This window comes from Lissotriton vulgaris, chromosome 1_1 (genome assembly GCF_964263255.1).
Source record: "Lissotriton vulgaris chromosome 1_1, aLisVul1.2, whole genome shotgun sequence".
NCBI lineage: Eukaryota > Metazoa > Chordata > Amphibia > Caudata > Salamandridae > Lissotriton > Lissotriton vulgaris.
Window position 1 is genome coordinate 262,634,527 of NC_141685.1, and position 22,816 is coordinate 262,657,342.

At 47.3% G+C, this 22,816-nt stretch overlaps 1 protein-coding gene across 2 annotated transcripts in view; it reads left to right on the forward strand.

Annotated features, from left to right (window-relative positions):
• The window catches only part of TESK2 (testis associated actin remodelling kinase 2), a 610,614-nt gene that overhangs the window by 257,731 nt on the left and 330,067 nt on the right, over positions 1–22,816 (forward strand). For both annotated transcript variants that reach the window (XM_086952281.1, XM_086952282.1), the window contains one exon: positions 20,634–20,682. In XM_086952281.1, the coding sequence (XP_086808407.1) occupies positions 20,634–20,682 (49 nt within the window). The remainder of the gene's footprint in view (positions 1–20,633; positions 20,683–22,816) is intronic.

Below are 22,816 nucleotides of genomic sequence, written 5' to 3' on the forward strand. Positions count from 1 at the left end.
CAATCCAAGGCATACATCAATGCTGACAAAATGTGACTGCATCTCTTTAATACATTCGAATATCACCAACAATTACTTTTATTCAACAAACATTGCAAGAAAGGGGCTGGTGGGTGGCTCAAAATTGCAGCTTGTTCCGTCGAGGGCTCACGAGCAACGAGTGGTGCAGCCTTCAGAGCACTGGAACAAGAGGACGCTTCCTTGGATTCCCGCTCTATTTATCCGTCTGCGGGAGGGCGGGGGCCCTCCTCGGGTACGCCCATCTGGGCGCAGTCTTCCCCCCCCCCCCCCCCCCCTTCCCCACACTCTCTTCCGCCGGAGCGGATATCCGGCCCCCGGGAAATTCGTAGGAGGGGCATATAGCCGTCTCCCCCCTGGGAGGGGCCTATGGCCGTCTCCCCCTAGGCGACCCATCCGTAGTGGGTGCCGCCTCACTGTGGGAGGGGCCAATGGCCGCCTCCCCCCCCGGGCGCTCCCATCCACCTTGAAATCACTGCTCACCGATCATGACCTTACCGCCACAGGCCGGATAGTTGACCGACTATCCGGCCCCCCCACACCTCCTAAAGGTCATGCCTCCTCAATCCCACTAGCCATGCTATGAAGTCTCCTATGAGTAAATCATTCCCCGCCCTGGACAGGTGAACCCCATCATTCAAGTAATAGTGATCACCCCGAATACACCCATGGGGAATGCTTTGCAAATGCGCGGAGCGAAACAATTTCCCAATTTTATTGTTGACCCTCTTTACCGAGTGGTTCAACGCCGTTACAGAGAAGCCCCCCCGCCAAACTCTCCTGGGGATCATGTGGGACCAGGCAATTGTGCACCCCGGGAGCCTCCTAGCCAACCAGCTAACTGCCGACAATATGTGTTCCACTAACACTCGTCTTCCCAGTCTTACCAAGTCATTGCTCCCCAAGTGCACTATGATTACAGATGGCGGTGACCTTTGCCGCCCTAAGAGACCCTCCACAAACGATTGAAATTGGTCAAAACAGAGGCCTCCCTTCCCATGGAAGGTTACTCTGAACCTGTATTCCCCAGATGCGTGAGTCGCGTCACCTGCCATGAATACGTCCCCGGCGCGCTTCACGTATGAGTGGCCCACGACCCATACCACTTGCTCTCCAGTCGGTGATCCTTGACCGCTGGTCCTCTGGTGATGGGTTGATCCCAAATTCCGCCCCGCGTCACAGGCTTGCGAAACTGTAATTCAAACAAAAGACAACAAGCGTGAGTGCATTTCACCAGTCTTTTACAACATGTGCAGTTGCACATACCTCTTGAAACAGTTCGAGGACCAACGGCCTAACTGTTTCACTTCTTCCGCACCCAGACCCCGAGCCGTAGCCTCAGTAGCGGCCCCTATTCTGAATGAGTGGGTCCCAAAATCGCACGGGTTCAAGCCCGCCGCAGCAATTGTAAGTGCCAGCACTCTCTGAAACTGAAATTTCGTCAACAGGGTGCCATCCTTGTGTCTAAGCAGGCTTCCCCCCCATGTCGCCGGCCTCTGTGCCAGGTAGTCCTCTAAATACCTTATCGGACAACTGGGGCTCCCTCGAGCGTGCTGCACAATAACACAACTCCCCAAAGCTTCCTGGTCTGTCTTGGACCTGGCTATCGAGATCAGCATAGAATCTCCCTTTATTTGAACGTTATCCCTGCATAGGCCTCCCTCCATATCCATCTTGTTCCTCGCCACGAGTTCACTTACCCGCATGGCCCCATGGAATGCCAATGCGAAAGCCGTTCGGAACAGAACCACCTCAGAAGGGGAGGAGCATGTCTCGTCAAGTTTAGCTAATAGCAGAGACAATCTCTCTAAACCAATCGGGTGCCTTGTATCTTGTCTGCGACCATCCAGGCGTTGCCAACCGCGGAGCGCCTTTCTTACTAAAAAGGAACCCGTCGGGTCCCGTATGCCGTGGAGCTGTGCCATGAATGATATGGCCGCCCTATGTCTGTTGGCAGTTGCGGCTGATCGGCCTTCTTTATGAAGCGCCACTAAGAACCCCAGGAAGGATTCCTCCTGCCCCCAGCTATGTCTCCCTGCCGGCCCTAAAAAGGCGCAGTAAGAACGAAACGCTCCCTCATAGGCTTTCCTCGTCCTGGGCGCTAAGCTGGCTGCCACGAGGTCCTGTAATCCGGGGCACCGATCAGCCATAGTGCTTCGAGGAACGGTGCCGCCACTAGATCCGCTGTAGGCAGATAGCCCCTGAAAGCCTGCATGTGTGAACGAGAGAGTGCATCAGCTGCATTATTCAGTACACCCGGCACATGTTTTGCCCTGAACTGTACATTCAACCTCATGCAATGTAATACAATTTCCTTCAACAGTCTCAAGATCCACTTGCAGCGTGCTGCCTGCTGATTAATGCACTCGACCACTGTCATATTGTCAGACCAAAACACTACTGAGCGGTCCCTAAAATCATCTGGCCATGCCAACAGAGCCACCCAAATGGGAAATAGCTCCAAGAACCCAATGTTACCTGTTAGGCCACTGGAGTGCCACCACGTCGGCCATATTTGCCCCGACCATCGGTTACCAAATATTGCGCCAAATCCCACGCTCCCAGCTGAGTCGGTCCATAAACCCAGTTCGTCAGACGATGCTGGGGGTTTGTTCCACGCCACCCGACAGTTGAAGTCCGCCAGGAATGCCAACCAAATGCGCATATCCTGGCGAACCTCTGCCGACAGTCTTGTGCGGTGGTGTCCCTCCTTGAGGCCGGCCATAGCCTGTGCAATGGAACGTGAGAATGGGCGAGCCATTGGTATTACTCTTAAGGTAAAGTTAAACTGGCACACTGTTTGTTGTAACTGGTGCAGGGTCACCTTTGCTTTACCCAGGCATTGTATTAAGGAAGCCCTGAACTTGGCCACCTTCTCCATTGGCAGACGGAAGCATCCCTCCACAGAATCTAGCTCTATTCCCAGAAACTCTAGTGAAGTAGACGGTCCCACTGTCTTACCTGGTGCCAATGGGACCCCAAACTCCTGTGCGAGCCTGCAGAAGTCCTGCAGTGCCTGTGCACATTTCATAGTGCCTGCCGGCCCTAAGAACAGGAAGTCGTCTAAATAGTGCATCACCTGTCTATGCCCTGTGGCCTCGGTGACCGCCCATTCCAAAAAACAGCTGAACATTTCAAAATAAGCACAAGAAATTGAGCAGCCCATGGGCATGCATTTATCCATGTAATACTTCCCTTGGAACGTAAATCCTAGCAAGCGCTAGTCCCGCGGGTGTACCGGGAGCAACCTGAATGCTGATTCGATGTCTGATTTCGCCATCAGAGCACCGGGGCCCAGGTGATTCAGTAGGTCGACGGCATCGTCTAACGATGCGCATCGAACTGAACAGACTTCCGGGTCAATGGCTTCATTCACCGAGGCCCCCCTCGGGGCCGACAGATTGTGAATGAGTCTATACTCCCCTGGGTCTTTCTTCGTAACCACTCCTAGAGATGAACACATGAAATCCGCCACTGGCGGGCATGGAAAAGGTCCTGCTACCCGTCCCAAGCTGACCTCTTTGGCAATTTTCTTGGCTGCCACTGGCAGGTTGTGTCGAACAGATAGCTGATTCTTACAAAAGGGGCTCCCCCGAAAATTCCCCGCCGGGATGTTGAAGCCATATAGGAAACCATTCCTCAAAATCCCGGCGGATACAGGATCAGGGTATTTGTTCAGCCAGGGAGTCAAAGCCATGATGTCGATGGGTGAGGGTGATTGCATCCCAAGCATCACATCAATCCTGCTTGGATCCCCCCTTTCCTCCCGAACTACTGCTCTTGGACCTACAGCTACTTTCTGGGTGTGAGGAGTTCCCACAGCCCGCACAAGCATGCCGGAACCTACATGTTCCCTGGGGCCTGTTAGTTACCTCTGTTGAAACCCCAACAAACCCCGCGCTTGCCCCCATTCCCGCCGGTCTTGGGCTGTGATTCCCCACCGGCGCCTGCTCGAAAGGGCTGCCCTGGTCTTTGTTGAACTGTCCCCGACCCGCTCCCGCCTGGCGAGGACGTACCCGCCGATCCAGGCAAGAGCTGTTTGTGCCATGACACCGTGTCGAGACAATCCCACGTTAAAGTTACATCAAACTCTTTAGATTTTCGAAAGTTAACATCGTAACCCTTCCATTCATTTCCCCCGTACATTGTATAAAAATCCATGATCCTGTTCTGGTAACATGAGAGATCGGGCAACACTTCGGGTTTACGTTCCCCCATTACTGCCGTAAATATAGAGAAGGCCTTTACCCAGTTCGCTATGGTCTCGTCGACCCTAAATTCCTCCATCTTGGCCAGCCATACGCTGGGGTGCCATAAATCCTTCTGGGTTTTTGCGTACTCTATCTCCCGATGGTCGGTCAACAGTGAAAACATATTAATATATTTGTCCCCCCATATCATTTCCTTCGTGGCCGCCGGGATGTGCTGGGCCAACCTTTCCCGCCTCGAAGGCACTGAACTCTCCCCCACCATTGGCAATGGGTTCTTACCGGGTTCAACCGCCTTGTCCGCTGTCTTTTCTCGGCCATTCGCCGTCACTCCCGGTGCCACCTGTGGGGGAATATAAGGAACATTCGCCGTCCCGGCTTCCCTTGACTGCCGTAACTGCTCAATTATTATTCTGGCTTCTTCGGCCGGATCGCCCCCAACCACTGCCCCCCCTGTCTTCTTCTTTAGCCAGGGTAACACTGCCGCTAACTGAAGGGCCAGTTCTGGGGGCATCTGATCATCCTCAACCAGTGTTATCACCACGGGGATTGGTAAACCCACATCCGGACTTGGTACTGGGCTGTCCACCGTTGCGACTGGGCCTGCTGGGGGCACCTCTGGGATTGGGGCCTCCCCGGAACATGCCCTCTTCTTACTACGCTTCCCCCTACCCTCTGGGGCGACACCCGGCAAGGCCTGTCCTATCACTTTCTTAGGCCGCCCGAGAGGTTGTTCTGGGCTGCTAAATGTTTTTTAACTTCTGCCAAGCCCCGACCGATCGAATCCACTTTACCCAGTTTTCGGTCCATTACCGCCATTCGGTTCGCCAAAGTGCGTAGAATCTTCTCCATCTCGGAGCTCTTTACCGCTTTTTTGCCAGACATGCCTTCGGTTACTCCGTCCGGCTTGATCGACTAGGTCCTAGATCCTCCACACGACTGACACTGAAAAAGAAACAACAAAGATTACAAGTTCTCAAAATTGCAGCTTGTTCCGTCAAGGGCTCACGAGCAACGAGTGGTGCAGCCTTCAGAGCACTGGAACAAGAGGACGCTTCCTTGGATTCCCGCTCTATTTATCCGTCTGCGGGAGGGCGGGGGCCCTCCTCGGGTACGCCCATCTGGGCGCGGTCTTCCGGGCGGGTGTCTAGGACAACCCCTTCTGGGCGGGAAGGGTCGTGCTCCGGCTACGCTGCTTTGGGCATACCAGGCGAACCACGCCCCCCGCCCAAAATGGTTTCCCGGGGGGATCGGGGCACCCATCCATACGTTCGGGGGGACCGAGTGGTCTTCCCTTTCCATTATGTTCTTTATGGGGCAAAACAGTTGGCCCCATAAAGAAGATAAAAACCTTTTACGCCAGCAGGAAGTGGGATGGCTCTAAAAGAGAAATTTCTTTCATTTTAGTATAATCGCGGCACCCACGCTTTACTTTTAAAATGTTATAAGTAAAGCGCAGGTGCCGCGCTTAGACCAAGATGAAAGAAATGGAAAAAACATCTATTTCTTTCATTTTGGTATAATCGCGGCACCCGCGATTTACTTATAACATTTAAAAATAAAGCGCGGGTGCTGCGATTATAGCAAAATAAAAGAAATATAAAAACTTCTATTTCTTGCTGTTTGCAGGGGGGTGAGGCTGCCGGGTGTCCCAGGTCAGGTAGTGAACATGGAAGACGTGGAGACAATGCACTAAAGAATTATTTATTACAAAATAAAAATAGATGTTTACCCCTCGACATGGCACAAGGGCTGGCAGTTTGAGAGACAAAACTGTGAAACTAGGGGGCGACCCCTCGGTCCAGCCTGGTGGCGGGTTACACAGTTTTCTTCAAATTCAACGAGGAGAGCCGAGGAAAACTCAGAATTAACTGACTGCAAAGTGGACGCCCCAGATATGAGGGGAGTGAGATAAGCATCTAACACCACATACAATGTGTAACACTTAACTGGAACATCAAGCAGGTGCCCTTGGGCCATCATGCTAGTGACGTAAACACAATCTATAGAAGGCGCAAAGCTGTCATGATTCTTTATTGGTCTTTATTGGACACTGATGCCTTTAAAAAAATAATTTGCGAGCATTAAATCAGACTCGCCATGTGACTTGATTCCTCCCACAGTACTTCTACAGATGGAAGAACCCGCTTTAAGAGTGGTCATGGAGCTCCTAAATGCTTCTCTTAGGGAGGCAGTAATGCCAATGGCTTGGAAACACGCTATGGTCCTGCCATTGTTAAAAAAGCCAAATGCAGATCCGGCCATGCCGGCTAATTTTAGGCCCATCTCTCTGCTCCCAACTTTCTCTAAAGTTTTGGAGAAGCATGTGAATGGCCAATTAGCCACGTTCGTGGAATCTTCCCAATTTTTGCATACATCACAATTAGGTTTTAGCCCAGGGTTTGCTACTGAGACCACATTGCTGGGCGTCACTGAGGTGCTACGTCAGCGCCTGGATGATGGTAATAGAGTGGCTCTTATATTATTAGATCTAAGTGCAGCTTTTGATACGGTTTCACACACCGTATTAATAAAATCTTTACAGGCACTGGGCATTGCTGGTTCGGCGCTTGGCTGGTTGTCCTCTTTTCTATTAGAGCGTACCTTCCAGGTGTTCTCTTCTAGGGCCACTTCAAAGTCCTTTACATCCCAGTATGGAGTACCTCAGGGCTCTATTTTGAGCCCTTTCTTCTTTAACATTTATGTGCAGCCCTTAGCAGTGATCGCTGAAGCGGCAGGGCTTACACTGTTTTCATATGCCGATGATACTCAAATCATCTTTTCTTTGTCGGCTGATAGGACACAGGACCCGTCTACTCAGCAATTGGGCTTGCGAAACATCGCAGCATGGATGCAGCTCAATTTGCTCAAGTTAAACGGGGATAAAGACGGAAGTGCTTATCTTCAGAAAAAATTCTGAACATTGGGGCCCTCAACATTGGCCTGACGAAATGGGGCCCTTACCCAAGCCCTCCTCTCAGGTACGCAATGTAGGCGTTATTATTGACAATAAATTGTCAATGAAACAACAGGCAGTGAAAATTGCAGCCACCTGTTTTACCATCTTAAAATGGCTAAGAAAAATAATCTGGATGCTCCCTGTGGACACCAAAAAGACGGTGGTCCAGGCACTTGTAACATCTTGCCTGGATTACGGCAACGTCCTTTTTTTGGGGTCTAACGGAGATGTACTTCGCAAGCTTCAGGTGGTGCAAAATTCTGAAGCCCGATTGCTCTGTGGACTTCCCAGAATGTCCAACACGGGTAACGCTCTGAGAGAACTACATTGGCTTAAAGTAGAACATCGTATAAAATTTAAGGCCCTGTGTTACATGTTCAGAATTAAGATTGGTTCTGCTCCTAAATACTTACAAGATCTGGTACGCCCTTACCATCCCTCTCAAATACTTCGCTCTTCTGCGGATGAGCTTTTTGTGATTCCTAGGATTAAGCTGTCGAGAATGGGTGGTTGTTACTTCTTTCTACTGGGACCCACCATATGGAGTTCCTTGCCTGCTGCAATAGGAGGGAGAAGCTGCTTCCCAACTTTCGTAAACAATGAAAAACTTGGTTTTTTAATCAATATTGCTAATGCTAGATCACTGTTGTGCTTCTGTTGGCTTGCGCTGGGAAACCCTTGTTGGGTAGCTGTGCGCATTATAAAAATAAATTAACATAACATAACATGATTGGACCCACAGGCCATTTTAAGAGAGACGCAGTAGTGTTTTTTTAGGAAAACTACATGTGTGGTACTTAACTGCAATTAACTGGATGTGGCATCGGGTCACCGTGGAATTGAGAAACTCAATTTAAGAAGTGCGCCGTTTTTACATAAAAATTTATTTACGTCATTATACCAATGAACACAAATGTCGCCCTATAAACAGTTCATGTAGAACACGTGCCCACATAATTTCATATTCACATGTACTACTTGAGTGCAGCTCTCAAAAGTGGATACTTCTGCTTAACTCTGGAATCGACGTTCAGTGACTCACAGACCTCATGTTGCAATCGGGTTTCGGTGGAAAAGCTGGGGCCCTACTTCTGCCAGACCTATTTTTTTATGAGATTTAAACTCACTACTGGATTTAACCCCTGGAAATAGTATTGTAATATCTAGGTGGGGGCGCGAGAGCCTTAGTTGGAAAGAGCTGGCTCTGAAAAATCTGCTAGATTTGTGACGGGCACCAGTCCTGCGGCACCTAATGCACGCTTGATAACTGTGCTACCTGGTGGGTGCACTGTGTGCCCGCAGCGCTTCACACTTGGGCCTTCACTGAACGCGCACACACTGCAGCTCCTGACACCTTCAACTCTGCTGCAGCGGGCAGTCAGTGGCGCATGCCTGCCAAACTAGATGCCAAGATGTATGAAGTGGCCTGGGACTGGCAGATTTAATGGCGCGGATTCTAGGAGCTGCAGGACGGAGGCCGCAAGGGGTGAAGCTGCGAAACTCAAGCATTGCATTGTGCGCTCTGTACTAGGAGCAAGAACAAGATGCGTGTTCAGGGGACCAGTTGCCCACTCCAAGCCCAAGCCTACGCTTGCTTCCTAGCGCTGTACCCAAACAAAGAGCTGGAAACCCATGAATGGATATCTGTAGCTTTCCGTCTTTAATGCATGTCCTCTACGCCTCGGACCAGGCCTGCTAACATTGGGCTCCCCAGCCGTGCCGTGCTCTGTGGCTTCTGCAGTTCGGAAGTCAGGGTGACCCCGGGCTGCAGGCCAGTGCATGAGGCTGTCTCGAAGACCATTGAATGACAGGGAACCTTAGGGGCATCGAGCGAGTCAGCCCTTATGCCAGGGAGCTTGCCCTGGCCTCTGCTGGCCTTTGTGATGCCGAGTGGAAGCTCAGGGCCTTTCTGCAGCACCTTTGTAGCCCAATTGTGGCGGCCATTGCCTGCACTCCAAAGGAGCAGCGAGGCAGCTTCATGAATGGCCAGTGGTATTCACTTTCAGTACATAAAGCTCCCCACAGTGAGCGCTGACTGACTGTCTGCAGTGCACCCCCTCGCCCCCTTGAGTTCAGCGCATCTCTCGTGTACAGGCAACCCCTCACTCCACACCTCTGGCTGCAAGCTGAAGATCTCCTTTCTTGGTCTTCTGTGCCGCATCAGTTCCTCACCTTTCCCTCTGCGTGCCTTGAATCAGATAACGCACACAATTACGGTAAAAATGTATCTTACACCACCCGTTTTTTATTGAGTCAATTCCAGATCCACTGGTCCCTTGTTAATCCCCCTGCATATGTAGTTGTATGCCCTAAATTGAGGGTTACAGCCTGTTCCTGAGGCCTAAACTTTAATATTTGTCCACTTCTGGCGGCTGCACCTGAGATCATTTCTCTAGTTCAGAATGCCTGGTCTGGAGTATTGTGTCCAGTTCTGGAGACTGAATCTGGTGCCAGTTCTAGAGGCCACGCCTGGAGAATTATGTCCCACTCTAGAGTCTTCATCTGGGATAATTACTCTAATTTCGGAGGTCAGACCTAGAGTAATTACTCCAGAGAGAGCAGTGTGAGAGACAGCAGTGTGTGTTCTAGGGAGAGCATGGTGTGAGGGAGAGCATGGTGTGGGAGAGAGACAGCAGTGTGTGAGAGACCTTTTATTTATGTTTTGGTTTTTGAAACATAAAAAAAATGCATTATTTGCAATGTCAAAAGCTCAAACTTGCTTATGCAATAGGTCTCGCATTTGCGAGAGATTAAGCTATTGGCATTGTAAATGACAATGTCATTTATTTATCTGTTTTCAAAACCAACACATAAATAAAGTTTGTCATTTACAATGCCAATAGCTCTAACTTTTGCGAAGGCGAGACCTATTGCATTGTAAATGCTTGTTTTTAAATGAGAAATTTGAAGTGCAGAAGAATGTTCCATATTATGAACATGTTTGCAGAACATTTTTCTGCACTTCAAATTTCTTCAATTAAAAAAATATATATATTGTATGTTCGTGTTATACATGTAACGTTGCCACATATGGCGAAAGATATGTCCTGTGCTGCAAGTACATATGTCACTGGCTCTCAGTCATCTATACAAATGTATCCCATTCTTATGCACACATGTTCATACATCCCCAAAGACCACGCTCTCCCTGACGGTCATGGCAGCCCTTTCATAGTGCTCCTAGTCAAAGTATTTAGTTCAAACCATAATATCTGGCTCTATGGACTTTAGGTTTAAAGTCAATTAACCTTGGTGTGGGGATGTCTGGTAACAATGTGCAATTTATTTAGCCTTCAGTAGCTCACAATCATTTTCACTGATCAAAAGTAACTCGCACTATAGAAAAGGTTGTAGACCCCTGATTAAGAAACTGCAGAAGTGCTTTGGTAAGCTGTATATAGAACACATTTCTTATTGTTAGGCTTTTCTATAGTCTACGATGAAGGCACATAGGACTACCAAGATTGTTGTGTACAGACCAGATGACTCCGTGTAAAATGGGTAGGTAGATAAGGTCAGGGGTTATGGCCATAAACAGAGTCTTCGTCTTGAGAGGTATCAGGAAACAACCACCTTTTTGTTGAGGTTTCTTTGAATCTACTATGTCTGACTTGGAAATCGTAGAGGAAGTTTGGTTGTTGCTCCAGGTGTAAGGATTGTGTTAGTAAATGTGGGGATTCCTGATGTTTTCCAAAATGCAGCTTGTTACTCGCTGTAAAAAGTGCGGAGTGTAAGGGGGTTGTCACTTTTCAATGGGAAGGTGGGACTACATTGGAGAGATTGATCTACAAAGCCAAGTTATTCAACTGATATTGTGTGGCAGAAGTATTGCAAGCAAAAAAGACAGAGTGCCTCGCCTGGTGCAAAGTCCTCGACTTTTTTCGAAAATTGAGGCATCCTGCAGTAAGTAGTGTTCCAGAAGAATGCGCATGTAGAAATCCTGGAGAATCCATCCTCAAAAGTGTTGGTCGATCAAGTTGTAAACAATTGCAACCTTCTAGAAATGTGATCAAGACCCTGCTAGATGCATAGATTTTCAGCTAAAGTGTGTTTGTAACCTAGGTCTAATGGATGAGGGTATTTTCAAATGCAATGGTAAGATCCCACAGGCCCAACCCCCCCCCCCCGCCTCCCCCCCCCCCTGACCAATGTGCCATCTTGTAGTCACTAACTTTCCCTCATGGTAAAATGAACAGTAGTTTTCTTGCATTCGTTGTTGTATTGCTCCGCCTTTCAGATAATACAGAATCTCCCACACAGTGGCTCAAACACAGCTGAGCGATCCCTGAGGCAGAAAATGTTAATTGAAAATGGATTAAGACAGGTGTGTGTCCTGGCTACCCTACTCTTCTTATTTATAGCTGACTTGCCATCAATTTGGGGGAGGGGGCAAGAGGGTACGTTCCAAAATTGACGGCAAAAATGCTGCTTGTCTACTCTATGCAGATCTTTTAATTGTAGATCAGACCCTGATAGGCCCACAAAGAGCAGGTTCATGGAATATTGCAAGTATAAAAAAAATTGTAGTGAATATGGAGAAAAAACAAAGTATGGTGCTTTGGTTAAAAAACAACAAAGTTCAGCAGACAGTAAAGGAATAGAAGTATCTAGAGGTCTGGTTCGATAAGGCGCTAAAATTGGATGTCCCTCTGGAATCACTGAGGGTAAGGGCCCTTACCTCTGTTAGTGGTCTGAGGAAATTATATATGGATTATGGGTGAGATGTCGGAAAGCCTTTGTAGCCATGATTCCACAGTAATTCCAATATGGAGGGGAACTGTTCTATCTGGTGGTAAAAACAGATTGGCAGTTGTAGAGGGTAAATGACTAAAGAAACCCACGGTTGCTACCTTAATTTTCCATGATCCAGGCTATAAGAATAGAGACTGAAATGGGTATCCTTGAATAAAATTGCCTGTTTGGCACTGATAAGATTCCAGAAGCGCCTTTGCTCGGGGGAAGAGCAAAAGGTCTCCTTGTGGTGTAAAAATGAAATACAGCAAAATGAATTAAAATTGGCCAATGAGGTTAGGAAAACCTTGGTAAAAGTCTATAGTGACATGAGAATCTGAATTAACCCTACGCTACACCAATCAAGAGGTAAAAAAAGCTATGATTGGTTACGAGGGGAATTGTGCATGTGGTTTAAGTACTAAATGCAGTATAGTGCACATTTTATCGAATTGTTTTAAATACTAACCGCACAGAAAATGTTTTTATGCCCAGTCTTTTTAAATATGGGATTAGAAATCGTGTACAAGCTATGTAACCCTTAGCTGAAATCAGCTTTTTAGGTCTCGCTCTCGAGACCTATTGTGGTTGAGAATGCTCTCAACGGAGACAGGCCGGGGCACGAGCAGATTGTGGTCTGTGGACGCGCTTCGCGCGTGCGCACACACCACACACAGCGTTACTGAGGCTGGCGAAGGCACGCGCATACACACAGACTCATACTCATGTGTGCGCACACACACACACACAGCCGCCGCCCCTCCCCCACGCGCGCACACCCCCCCCCCCCCTCCCTACCATTAGAATGATCCGTGTATTCTGTTGCTCCGCGGCTTCATGTCCAGTGTCCGTGACATCCAGGCCTCTCTGCGCATGCGCGCCCGAGAATACAGGCAGACATCCGACGAGACTGTTGGGTGGGGGCGAGCGAGGAAAGTCCACCAATGGGAGCTTCGGAAATTAGATCGCAGTTGTAGACTGAACATCTGCCCAGGCCTGTGTAGTGTTCTGGTCACACAGGTTAGAATCTCAGGCAGAAGCTAGTCGCTCTTTCAATGGCGATACATTTAGTTTCATTTGTAAAAAAATCGTGCATGCTAAAAAGCATTTAAAATCATTCTCGTGCGTGTGCGTAGAGTTTTTTTCCAAAATGCCATGCCCGGCCCACCCGCACGCACCTCGCGTCATCAGTGGTTCAGGCAGATGACTTTGAGTGCAGGCAGCAGCAGGCCTAGGCCACCCGGCCTATCGAATAAAGGCAGGCAGTACTAGTACTGCCCCCGGCTGCCTACCACCACCACCAACCGTAAGTAGTGTAACAGCAGCCATTACCAAAGCTGCTTTTTTTTTTCTTGAGTGGTGGCTAGCGTGACAGCGTTATGGTCACCGGCGGTAGATTAGCTCCGGCTGGGAAAGAATATCATTGAAGTCCGGGCCTCCGGGGTTAAGTTAAAGGCCCTGCACCGGCCCCTGCCTTTCTTGCAGCCTTCTTCTATCCGGGGCCGCGCAGTGGCATTGTACTTACTTGCAAACAGTCGGATGCCCTGTGCCCGAGCCGGAGGCAAAGTTTGCTCAGGGCAGGCCATGGACTCGCATGAAGTAAACAGTAAACTGCGAGTGTGATGTGAACCAGGAGTGATGACTCCTAGTCCAAGGCCTGCCTTGAGCCATCATGCCTCTGTCTGCACGCACATTGCATTCTGAATATCTCCTAACCCTCCCCAGCCCGTAGATCGCTATTGTCTATGTTAACTGCTCCCTACATTCAATAGCATGAGGAGCAAGACAGCAAGATGTCCTCGAGAGCCGCAGTCTCTGACAAAGTCATCACTGCAGAAGCACGTCTATAGATTGTGCTCTCCGGACTGTTCGGTAGATCTGTGGCTGACGGCCGACTCTGTAGTGATGTATTATATTCATATCAGCGCCTAAAGGATTCAGAGCGCTATATAACTGAGAAGGGCATTAGCGCTCGGTTTAATGGGACTTTCTTATTTTTAAACAATGCTGTCAGTATCTGTCCACATTAAGTTTAATGCACGTCTTTTTAGTTTTCAGTATTATTTATTTTGTATTCGGTGAAAACATTAAGTTTCAACTAGAATATTTCGATTCCTATTTAGTGTTAAATGTGCACCCACTTATGATTCCTGACAGTTTTCAGCACAATAACAAGCTGTTTTTCCCACAGGACTGCACTCGTATGAAAACATTAGATCATTGCGCAAAGACAAGTGCTCAGTTCTAGTTCTATTCCCCCTCTCCGCCCCCCGACGCCCCCCCCCCCCCCCCCCACCCCCCCCCCGCCCGTTGCTACCTGTGTGAACAGACCCTGGCCTGGCTGCAGGACAGAGGCCTGGGAGACACTCGGAAAATGAACTGTATCTTCCATTTAAAAAAAACTAGTCCGGTGCAAACAAAATTTTACATCTGCGTTCATGTATAATAGTACGTTTAATTGAAAAGTATGAGTCAAATCAACATTAATTGTTATGGATGTTTCTTTAGATTCAGTGAACCACCTTTGCAGGGACACTTCCAGAGGGTACAGGTCAGGACGCATCAAAACTGTACTCCCTTCCTTAATTTCCGTCAGATTTCTTATGAATTGCACATCTCATATTTGTAAAAGTACATTACTATATCGTAATTAATTTGGGATTATGTACATTAGGCCTCTTCCTTGTACCATGTGAACGCACTTAAATTGAATTCTGATGCACAGCTGCTCTTCGTACAAGTATAAAATGTATTTTGTTATTTAAAAGATGTGACTTTACACAGACAAATGGATTTACTCACTAGTGCACTTATGAGAGCATGCTGTCATTTGAAGTGTGTGAATATCTACACACAGTGGAAAGGAGTAGGTGATGTGATGCCTTGAAAGTAGGCAAACGCCCATAAGATGCTGGTTTCTTGTGTGTGTTCTCCTACAAACGATTGTGAATTCCAGCCTTGGGTAATGTCAAATATTTTTGAGTGGGAAGAGAACAGAAAGGGCTTCCTACATGAAGAGTCGTGTCTATAGATTGTATAGTTGTGTGAGGCTGTAGATACAAGTCAATAAAATATGCACAGCGCTACAAGTGAGACAGCAATTGCATTAAGCGCTATATGAAAAGAGCATGTTACATTGATAGGCTGATGGTCTGACTCTGACGGAAGGAAAACGGTGCTCCCAATCTGCTACTGAAATGAACGCAGCCTCTGCCAACTCCCGGGGAATTCTGCCTCCATTGGCCAGGGATGCCCGTGTCCACGCGCTGTCCTCGTATGCGGTGCACAGACGGGCTGCCGGGGAAGGAGGGTGGGGGGGGATGGACCGAGGTCGGTGCGACCAAAGCTTATTAGCTGCAGTCACACCTGATCCCGTGCAGAGAGGCCCGTCGGAGCTCCGAGCGCAAACAGAGGCCGAGACTGCGCCTGAGCCCGCCCGCGAGGCAGGCACCAATTTCGTGGGCGAATATTCTCATAAAAAATAAGATGACATTTTATTCAACACTAGCGACGGGCAGGCTGCGTACAAATCTCTGAAGGGATTACTTGCACGGCAAGGAATCCAGTGTACATTCAGCCCTTGGTCTCTTTAGCTGCAAGGATGGAGTCGTGTCCATTCAGTGGGTGGCCTCTCTGCTGGAAAGATGAGGCCACCCTTGCTCCGTGCACAATCCGTTAGTAGCCTCTGCATACAGTGTGCAAGGCCTTTAAGTCCTTGGCCTTTGTTGAATATGATGCCCTATGCAGGCGAAAGGAGTTCAGTCTGCTTGTTTTTTTTTTTACTCTTTGAGTCCGTTGTCCACTCCTGCCGCAAACTATGATTCTGCATCCTCTGTTGTTCTCGTGTCTGTTTCCGCACGCACACACGCGCATCTGTCTGTATGTGTATGCTTGGTTGCACGTGTATTTTATTTGTTATTTCACAACCCAGTGTTCAAATCATCCCTTCACACGTTCGCTCCCATTAAGAGTGCACGATTCAACCCCCATTCACACGCAATCGCATTCGTACGTTTATCACTTGATCTATGAATGTGATAGTCTGCGGAAGCTATCGTTTAAGCGGCCAGGTGCAGGCAGAACAGGATCATAATAGGTTCCCAGTCCCATTTCCTACTTGCTGTGACAAGTCACACTTTTAGTCAAAATGTAGGGAAACCACAGAACGGGGCTTCAGCTGGTCAGGCATCCTTATATGTTTGAGAATCATTTCAGTCAGCCAAGTTCTGGGGCAATATTGTCCTGAATATTACTTTCATAATGGGGACATCCTAAAAACATGAGTGTATTGTCCACGGTAACCGCAGGAAGGTTCCATAGTGCCTTGATATTAAGAACCTTCATTGAACCCAATCTGCCATTTGGGAATGAATGTACCTGTGCAACGCCAGGGTTGCACCAGAAATTGCTTGAATTATCCAGGTGGTTGTTCACGTCTGAGACATAAGGGATGAGAACCTCCCCTGATGCTGTCCACCCTCACACCCCGCACCCTCACACCCCGCACCCTCACACCCCGCACCCTCACACCCCGCACCCTCGCACCCCGCACCCCGCACCCTCGCACCCCGCACCCTCGCACCCCGCACCCTCGCACCCCGCACCCTCGCACCCTCGCACCCTCGCACCCCGCACCCCGCACCCCGCACCCCGCACCCCGCACCCCGCACCCCGCACCCCGCACCCTCGCACCCCGCACCCTCGCACCCCGCACCCTCACACACTCTGCACCCTCACACACTCTGCACCCTCACACACTCTGCACCCTCACCCACTCTGCACCCTCACCCACTCTGCACCCTCACCCACTCTGCACCCTCACCCACTCTGCACCCTCACCCACTCTGCACCCTCACCCACTCTGCACCCTCACCCACTCTGCACCCTCACCCACTCTGCACCCTCACCCACTCTGCACCCTCACACACTCTGCACCCTCACACACTCTGCACCCTCACACACTCTGCACCCTCACACACTCTGCACCCTCACACACTCTGCACCCTCACACACTCTGCACCCTCACACACTCTGCACCCTCACACACTCTGCACCCTCACACACTCTGCACCCTCACACACTCTGCACCCTCACACACTCTGCACCCTCACACACTCTGCACCCTCACACACTCTGCACCCTCACACACTCTGCAATGGAACATACACTCCAAATACCACTTAGTGCCATATAATTATATGCAACATAATTGCATACTTCATACTTGCACTCTACTCAATGCAACATAAATACACTTTATCTGTCTATCTATCGCCCTCACTCTATCTATCTGTCTATCTATCGCCCTCACTCTATCTATCTGTCTATCTATCGCCCTCACTCTATCTATGGCACTTACTCTATCTATCGCACTCACTCTATCTAGCTATCGCATCACTACAGCATCACTCAGGGGCACCACAACATCACTATGCGCTACCACAGCATCACTGAACGCCACAGCATCCCTCGTCACCACCACAACATCACTCAGCGCCACCACAGCATCAATATGTGCAACCATTCAACAACAACTGGTAATTATGTTCTCTCAATGTTTCAAGCTTTATTACAAATGTCACAAAAAGATGTTAATATTTCACTTCTGTTCTTGGATTTCCGTTACAATAAAATACAATGAACATAATCTTTAAATATTTACAAAAGCTATTGCCATTATAAATTACAATAACTTTTATTTAAGTATTAATTCTTAAAAAAATTAAGCCATTTTTATTTGTAATATCAATACATCTAGGTCACTTAAATACAACACATATTGCATTACAAATGCTATAGGTGTCACATTTGCGAAAGTTAAAACTATTGGCATTGTAAATGACAAAGCTATTAATTTCGCTATTTTCAAAACCAACACATAAATAAAAAAGTTTGTCATTTACAGTACCAATAGCTCAAACTTTCCTAATGCGAGACCTATTGCATTGCAAATGCTTGTTGGATATAGCATGTGCCATAGGGAGGTTTATGATTGCTGTTTTTAGCAGGCATATAGGGGCACATGCATCAAGCTAGGCAATTGTGATTCCTTAATAGCAATTATTAAGGAATCGCTTTTAAGACATCGCAATCACCTATGCATGTAGGTTTTGCAAAAATATTTGCGATTTCTACACATTCCTTAATTGCGTTTCGCAATTAAGGAATGCCTTCCCATTCATGCCTATGGCCTAGAGGCACGTAGGACTGAATGGGAAGACATTAGCAATTTGCGAGTACCAAATAGGTACTCGCAAATTGTGAATGCAATTTGAGGGATGCTAGGGGGCCTTAAAGGCTACCCTGCTGCACCCCCAAATTTGGCATCTGTGCCTATGTTGCACACACAAATGCCCAAAGGGCATATGTATGCGCGACATGGCACTTTTTTCATGCATTGCAAAAGTTAATTTTGCGATCGCAAATGGCCGATTTTTGCGATTCGCACCATTTGCGATCGCAAAAAGCTTTGATGCATGTGCCTGATCGATTTTTAATGCAGAAATGTAAATGGGGTATATTTTAAGGTATTCCGATTTTTACACGTTTTTATATAATGTATTCACTTAGATTTTTAACTAGTGGTATTAATTGATGTAATTATGGTTGTATATGATATTGTTTAAGGAACAAGTGGTCTAAATAAACATTCCTTTGACTGACTGACGAAAGATGATGAATGGTGATTGGCCAGAAAGACATGAGTGCCTGACATCTAGAGGGACGAAGAACGAGGTGATGGATGGTGCTTAGCAGGAGGCCATGGAAGCCTGGAATCTGGAGAGGTTAATCATGAGATGATACATTTTGGCAGCCCAGGAGGCCCCAAGTGCATGCAAAAACAACAATTGATGGATGGAATGTTGCACAGTGGCAAAACATTCTCCCCCAGTCACAGATCTGGGTTTAATCCATCGTTCTTTTGCTCACCACACCGCTCCAGTTCAGACATGGCCATATATAAATCAGTCTTGACCCTGTGCCTCATGGGAACAGACCAGTTCGAACTGCCAAGCCATGTCTTCCCTGGACCGAAATCAAGCATCCTAGGACTGGTTTCTGGCTATCAGCCTTCATCAGCCAGGATAGCTTGATTCCAGTGGCATGGAGAGCACGGGACTCACGTCTGAGCATACCCGTCCTACTGGGGTTGACAGATGCAAAAACAACAATTGATGGATGGAATGTTGCACAATGGCAGCCTTCATCAGCCAGGATAGCGTGATTCCAGTGGCATGGAGAGCCCCAAGAGCCTGAAATCTGTACTCACTGAGAATGATATGATGAATTTTGTTTAGTAGGATATGAGAGCATGGAATCTAGTAAGATGAAGAATGAGATGCATGGTGCTTGGCCAGGAGACCACGGGAGCCTGAAATTTGTAGCGACTAAGAATAAGATGAGGACTCCTGTTTAGCCGGAGGATTTGAGTGTCTAAAGAATGGGAATAAGATTATGAGCAGTGCTTATATTTTTCCAGAAAGAGGGGAGGCAGTGATAAGAATCTGGGTGTGCAGATTGATAAATTGCCATATGTAAATTAAATAAATGCAACGGTCTCCACTTCTTTCTTTATAATTAAGAAAATTCTCCCTTCTCTGCCAGCCAATACTAGGAAAACTGTTATGACTGTTTTGGTGCTATCGAAATTAGATTATTGCAATGGATTGTATTTGAACATTCAAAGCCAACACGTAAATAAAATTGCGGATGACACATAATGCAGCTGCTAGAGTCTTGCTGGGTCTGCCCAAATTTCAGTCAATTAAGTTTAAGGCCTTATGCTTGGCTTATAAAGACTTAAATAATGCAGGTCCTGTCTTTCTTGGAACGCTTTTTAATTGGTACCAACCGATTAGACTTTTACGCTCCACTGGAGCTAAATATGATTAGTCCCAGATTTCAGAAGACTAACTAGGGTGGACAAAGCCTGACTTATGTCACGGCTAAACTGTGGAACACTCTTCCTCTGCATGTTAAAGCGTTACCTTCATTGATCGCCTTCATGGAGGAGCTCAAAACGTGGCTTTCAGAATGTGTCTCTTTTTTTTTCCAGTCATGCTCTCTGAGTCTCAGCGCCAAGACACCCCAGGATATTCTTGCGCTTAACACGTTGTTGCAATAACATAACATAAAAGGTGCATCATAATGCCTAAGAGCTCAGGTTCATTACTGAATTGAAATTCTTGCTGTAGGGGTCAGGTCTGCTTTGGGGACACTTTGCTGTAGTCCTCCCTGGGCATTTAGGCCGACACCGCTGTGTGGGAGTGTGCACAACAGGACTGTTTTATTTCTGTTGTGCCGTCACACACAGTTTGACACAGGTAGCCAGGTAGAGTTAAGTAGACTTCTTGATTGGTTGCAGGTAAATAAGTACATCAGCCGCTATTCCTGTTGCCAGGCCTTCTTCCAGCCCCACCAGGAGCCGCCTCCGTGCTGCTCAGCCCATCCTCAACTGTCACCACTCCTCCACACAGGCACCCAGGCATTCCACGCATCACAGGCACACCAACATTCCGATACCATCTCTCACTCTGGCTGAGCAGCTAGGAGACAGCTAGGCTGGGTAGCATTACATATAAGAGTGAGGATATAACAGTTTTGTCCAGCTCTGGAATTGTAATCCTTCAACTGCATTTATACTGTTTAAAACTGACCTTATACTTTGGCAGAGTTAAGCTTGTTATAATATCCATGTGTTTTTTTGTTTGTTTCAGATTTATGGGTGTCTGCGTCCACGAAGGACATCTGCATGCACTGACAGAGGTAAGAACTTGTGGCAGGTTGTTTATGCCTTTCGCAATTAGAAAAGAATTACCCGCCCTGTTATTTCCACAGAAGAGCATTCCCTCATTGTAACAACAGTGTATTTGTTGCACTAACGTTTTACCAAGCGAAGTCACTCATTTAATTGCTAGCAAATCACCCCTTTAATTAACGCTGCTTGCATGGCATCATGTGACCAGCAGATTAAATAGCCAGGCTGGTAGTGGCCAATTTCTTCTATAGTGCCCACATTTCCTTTGCAGCAATCACTCAATCGGCTCCTTTCTACCCCTAGATGGTGTGCAGCTTTAATAATTCAGGCAGCACATTTTTTTAAATCCGCCAGGTCCGTGAGCCTGAAGGATTTCACTAAGATTAGAAACTTCAAGAATGTGGTCTCTGAATTGCCCTGAGTAATTCCTGGACTCTGGTGCAGCAGGGGTTACATTCTCTCCTCCTTGGCTTGATTTCCTAACCCTCAGACGGACTTGAAGAACTTTTTAAAACAAACATATATTTGGTAAAATTTCTTAGTAGATTAATGATTCCCTATTATAGCAAGTACATTCCAAGCTCGATCCCTAAACTCCTGTCCACGCAGCGGAGAAGAGATGAACTGTGCCGTTGACCTCCCGCACACTAACCCAAACGCAAAGGACATTCATAAAAACCCCAATCTATATTAAAAGGTCAGAAAGACAGTGGCTTTTTGACGCAAATTTGGGAGTTGAGGGTATTGTGGGCATTTGTTTGGATGTGAAGTGAAGGTCGGGGTTTTCTTAATTTCAGAGCTCGTCCTGTTTGTGGCACGTCAGCATACCATAATTATTACTCTGCTGCCTGACATTGGCCGAGGCCCATCCTTCTAGCTGCAGAGAGCCATAGAACCCGAGAAGACTGTGATTGAGAGATTTTGGAAATCTCGCAAATTGTACTGGCCTCTGGTTCTATGTATGGTAATTTTGTTCGAAAGTTCTCACCTGTTTGTTTGGACTCTTTGATGAACCACTATTTTCACTGAATCTTTTCTGTGCTACAATATAAAATGTCTTCATACTTTGATTCTAACTTCTTTGTTCATTAAAATGTATGACTCTAAAATGAAATAAATGCAAATAAATGTTCAATTTTATTGTAGTTCCTCAGTATTTTTTAGTGCATTCTTAAATGTACCTATTTGGATATCTAAATATTGTGGACAATTTGTCCTAGCAGTTACACAAGGAGCCTGGTCACTACTCGCGAAAAAGGGAAGGTAATAAGAACCAGTAGATCTCCCTTGCAGGCCAGGCCTAGCCTGCTCTGCTGCGTTGCAATGAGCTTCGTTCACTCTTTAGCTGATGCATGGTCACCGCCCGGTTTATTGACTTTCGGTTACTTAGTGAATATACTTGGGGGGAGTTTGCTGAGAGTGCAGCCCAAGTCCTGGTGCCTCGAAAATCGTATGTCCGTTTACCCTGATCTTTGACCCAGTATGTTCCACTGGCCCTCCCCACTGAGCAGCCTGGCTCAGAGCAATGCTTGGTCCCCCTGCTTCAGACGATGAAGCATGGTTTAGATGGGATGATCAGTTGCATCCGTGGAACCCGGACATCACTTTCCCAGTACTCTATTTTCATTACCAAATAGATTGTTTTCGGATAACGAACCCTACAACTTTCAGGTTGCACAGATTTCTTAACTCGAGGCCCGAGCTAGCTGACATGGAATTATCTGATCACCCAACATTTTTATAATAAATCTGGCGCTTGCACTGTTCAAATTTAGGGCACTCCATTGAAATAATTATTTATTGTGCAATTTTGGTTTCAATGTGATGGTACATTTCTGTAGGATAACAGTCATTTATTGAAGATAGTACTTGCAAACGTGTATCTTGACCCATCCACCCTCTAAGCTCTATTGTTCCCTAAAGCAGTCATGTGCCACTAATGAGTTTTTATTTTAGTTTTTATTTTATTTGTGGAAACCTTTAAAGCGTATTAAAACACAATTTTCAAACGCAGCGTACAACATGCTAAAACAACATTTCTGGTGAATCCAGTGATCATTGCAGCATCATATGCAAGAGGCACCCTCAGCAAACAATTTTTTTTACCGAATTTTCAGTTTGTAGTAATTTTAAATTCTGGTT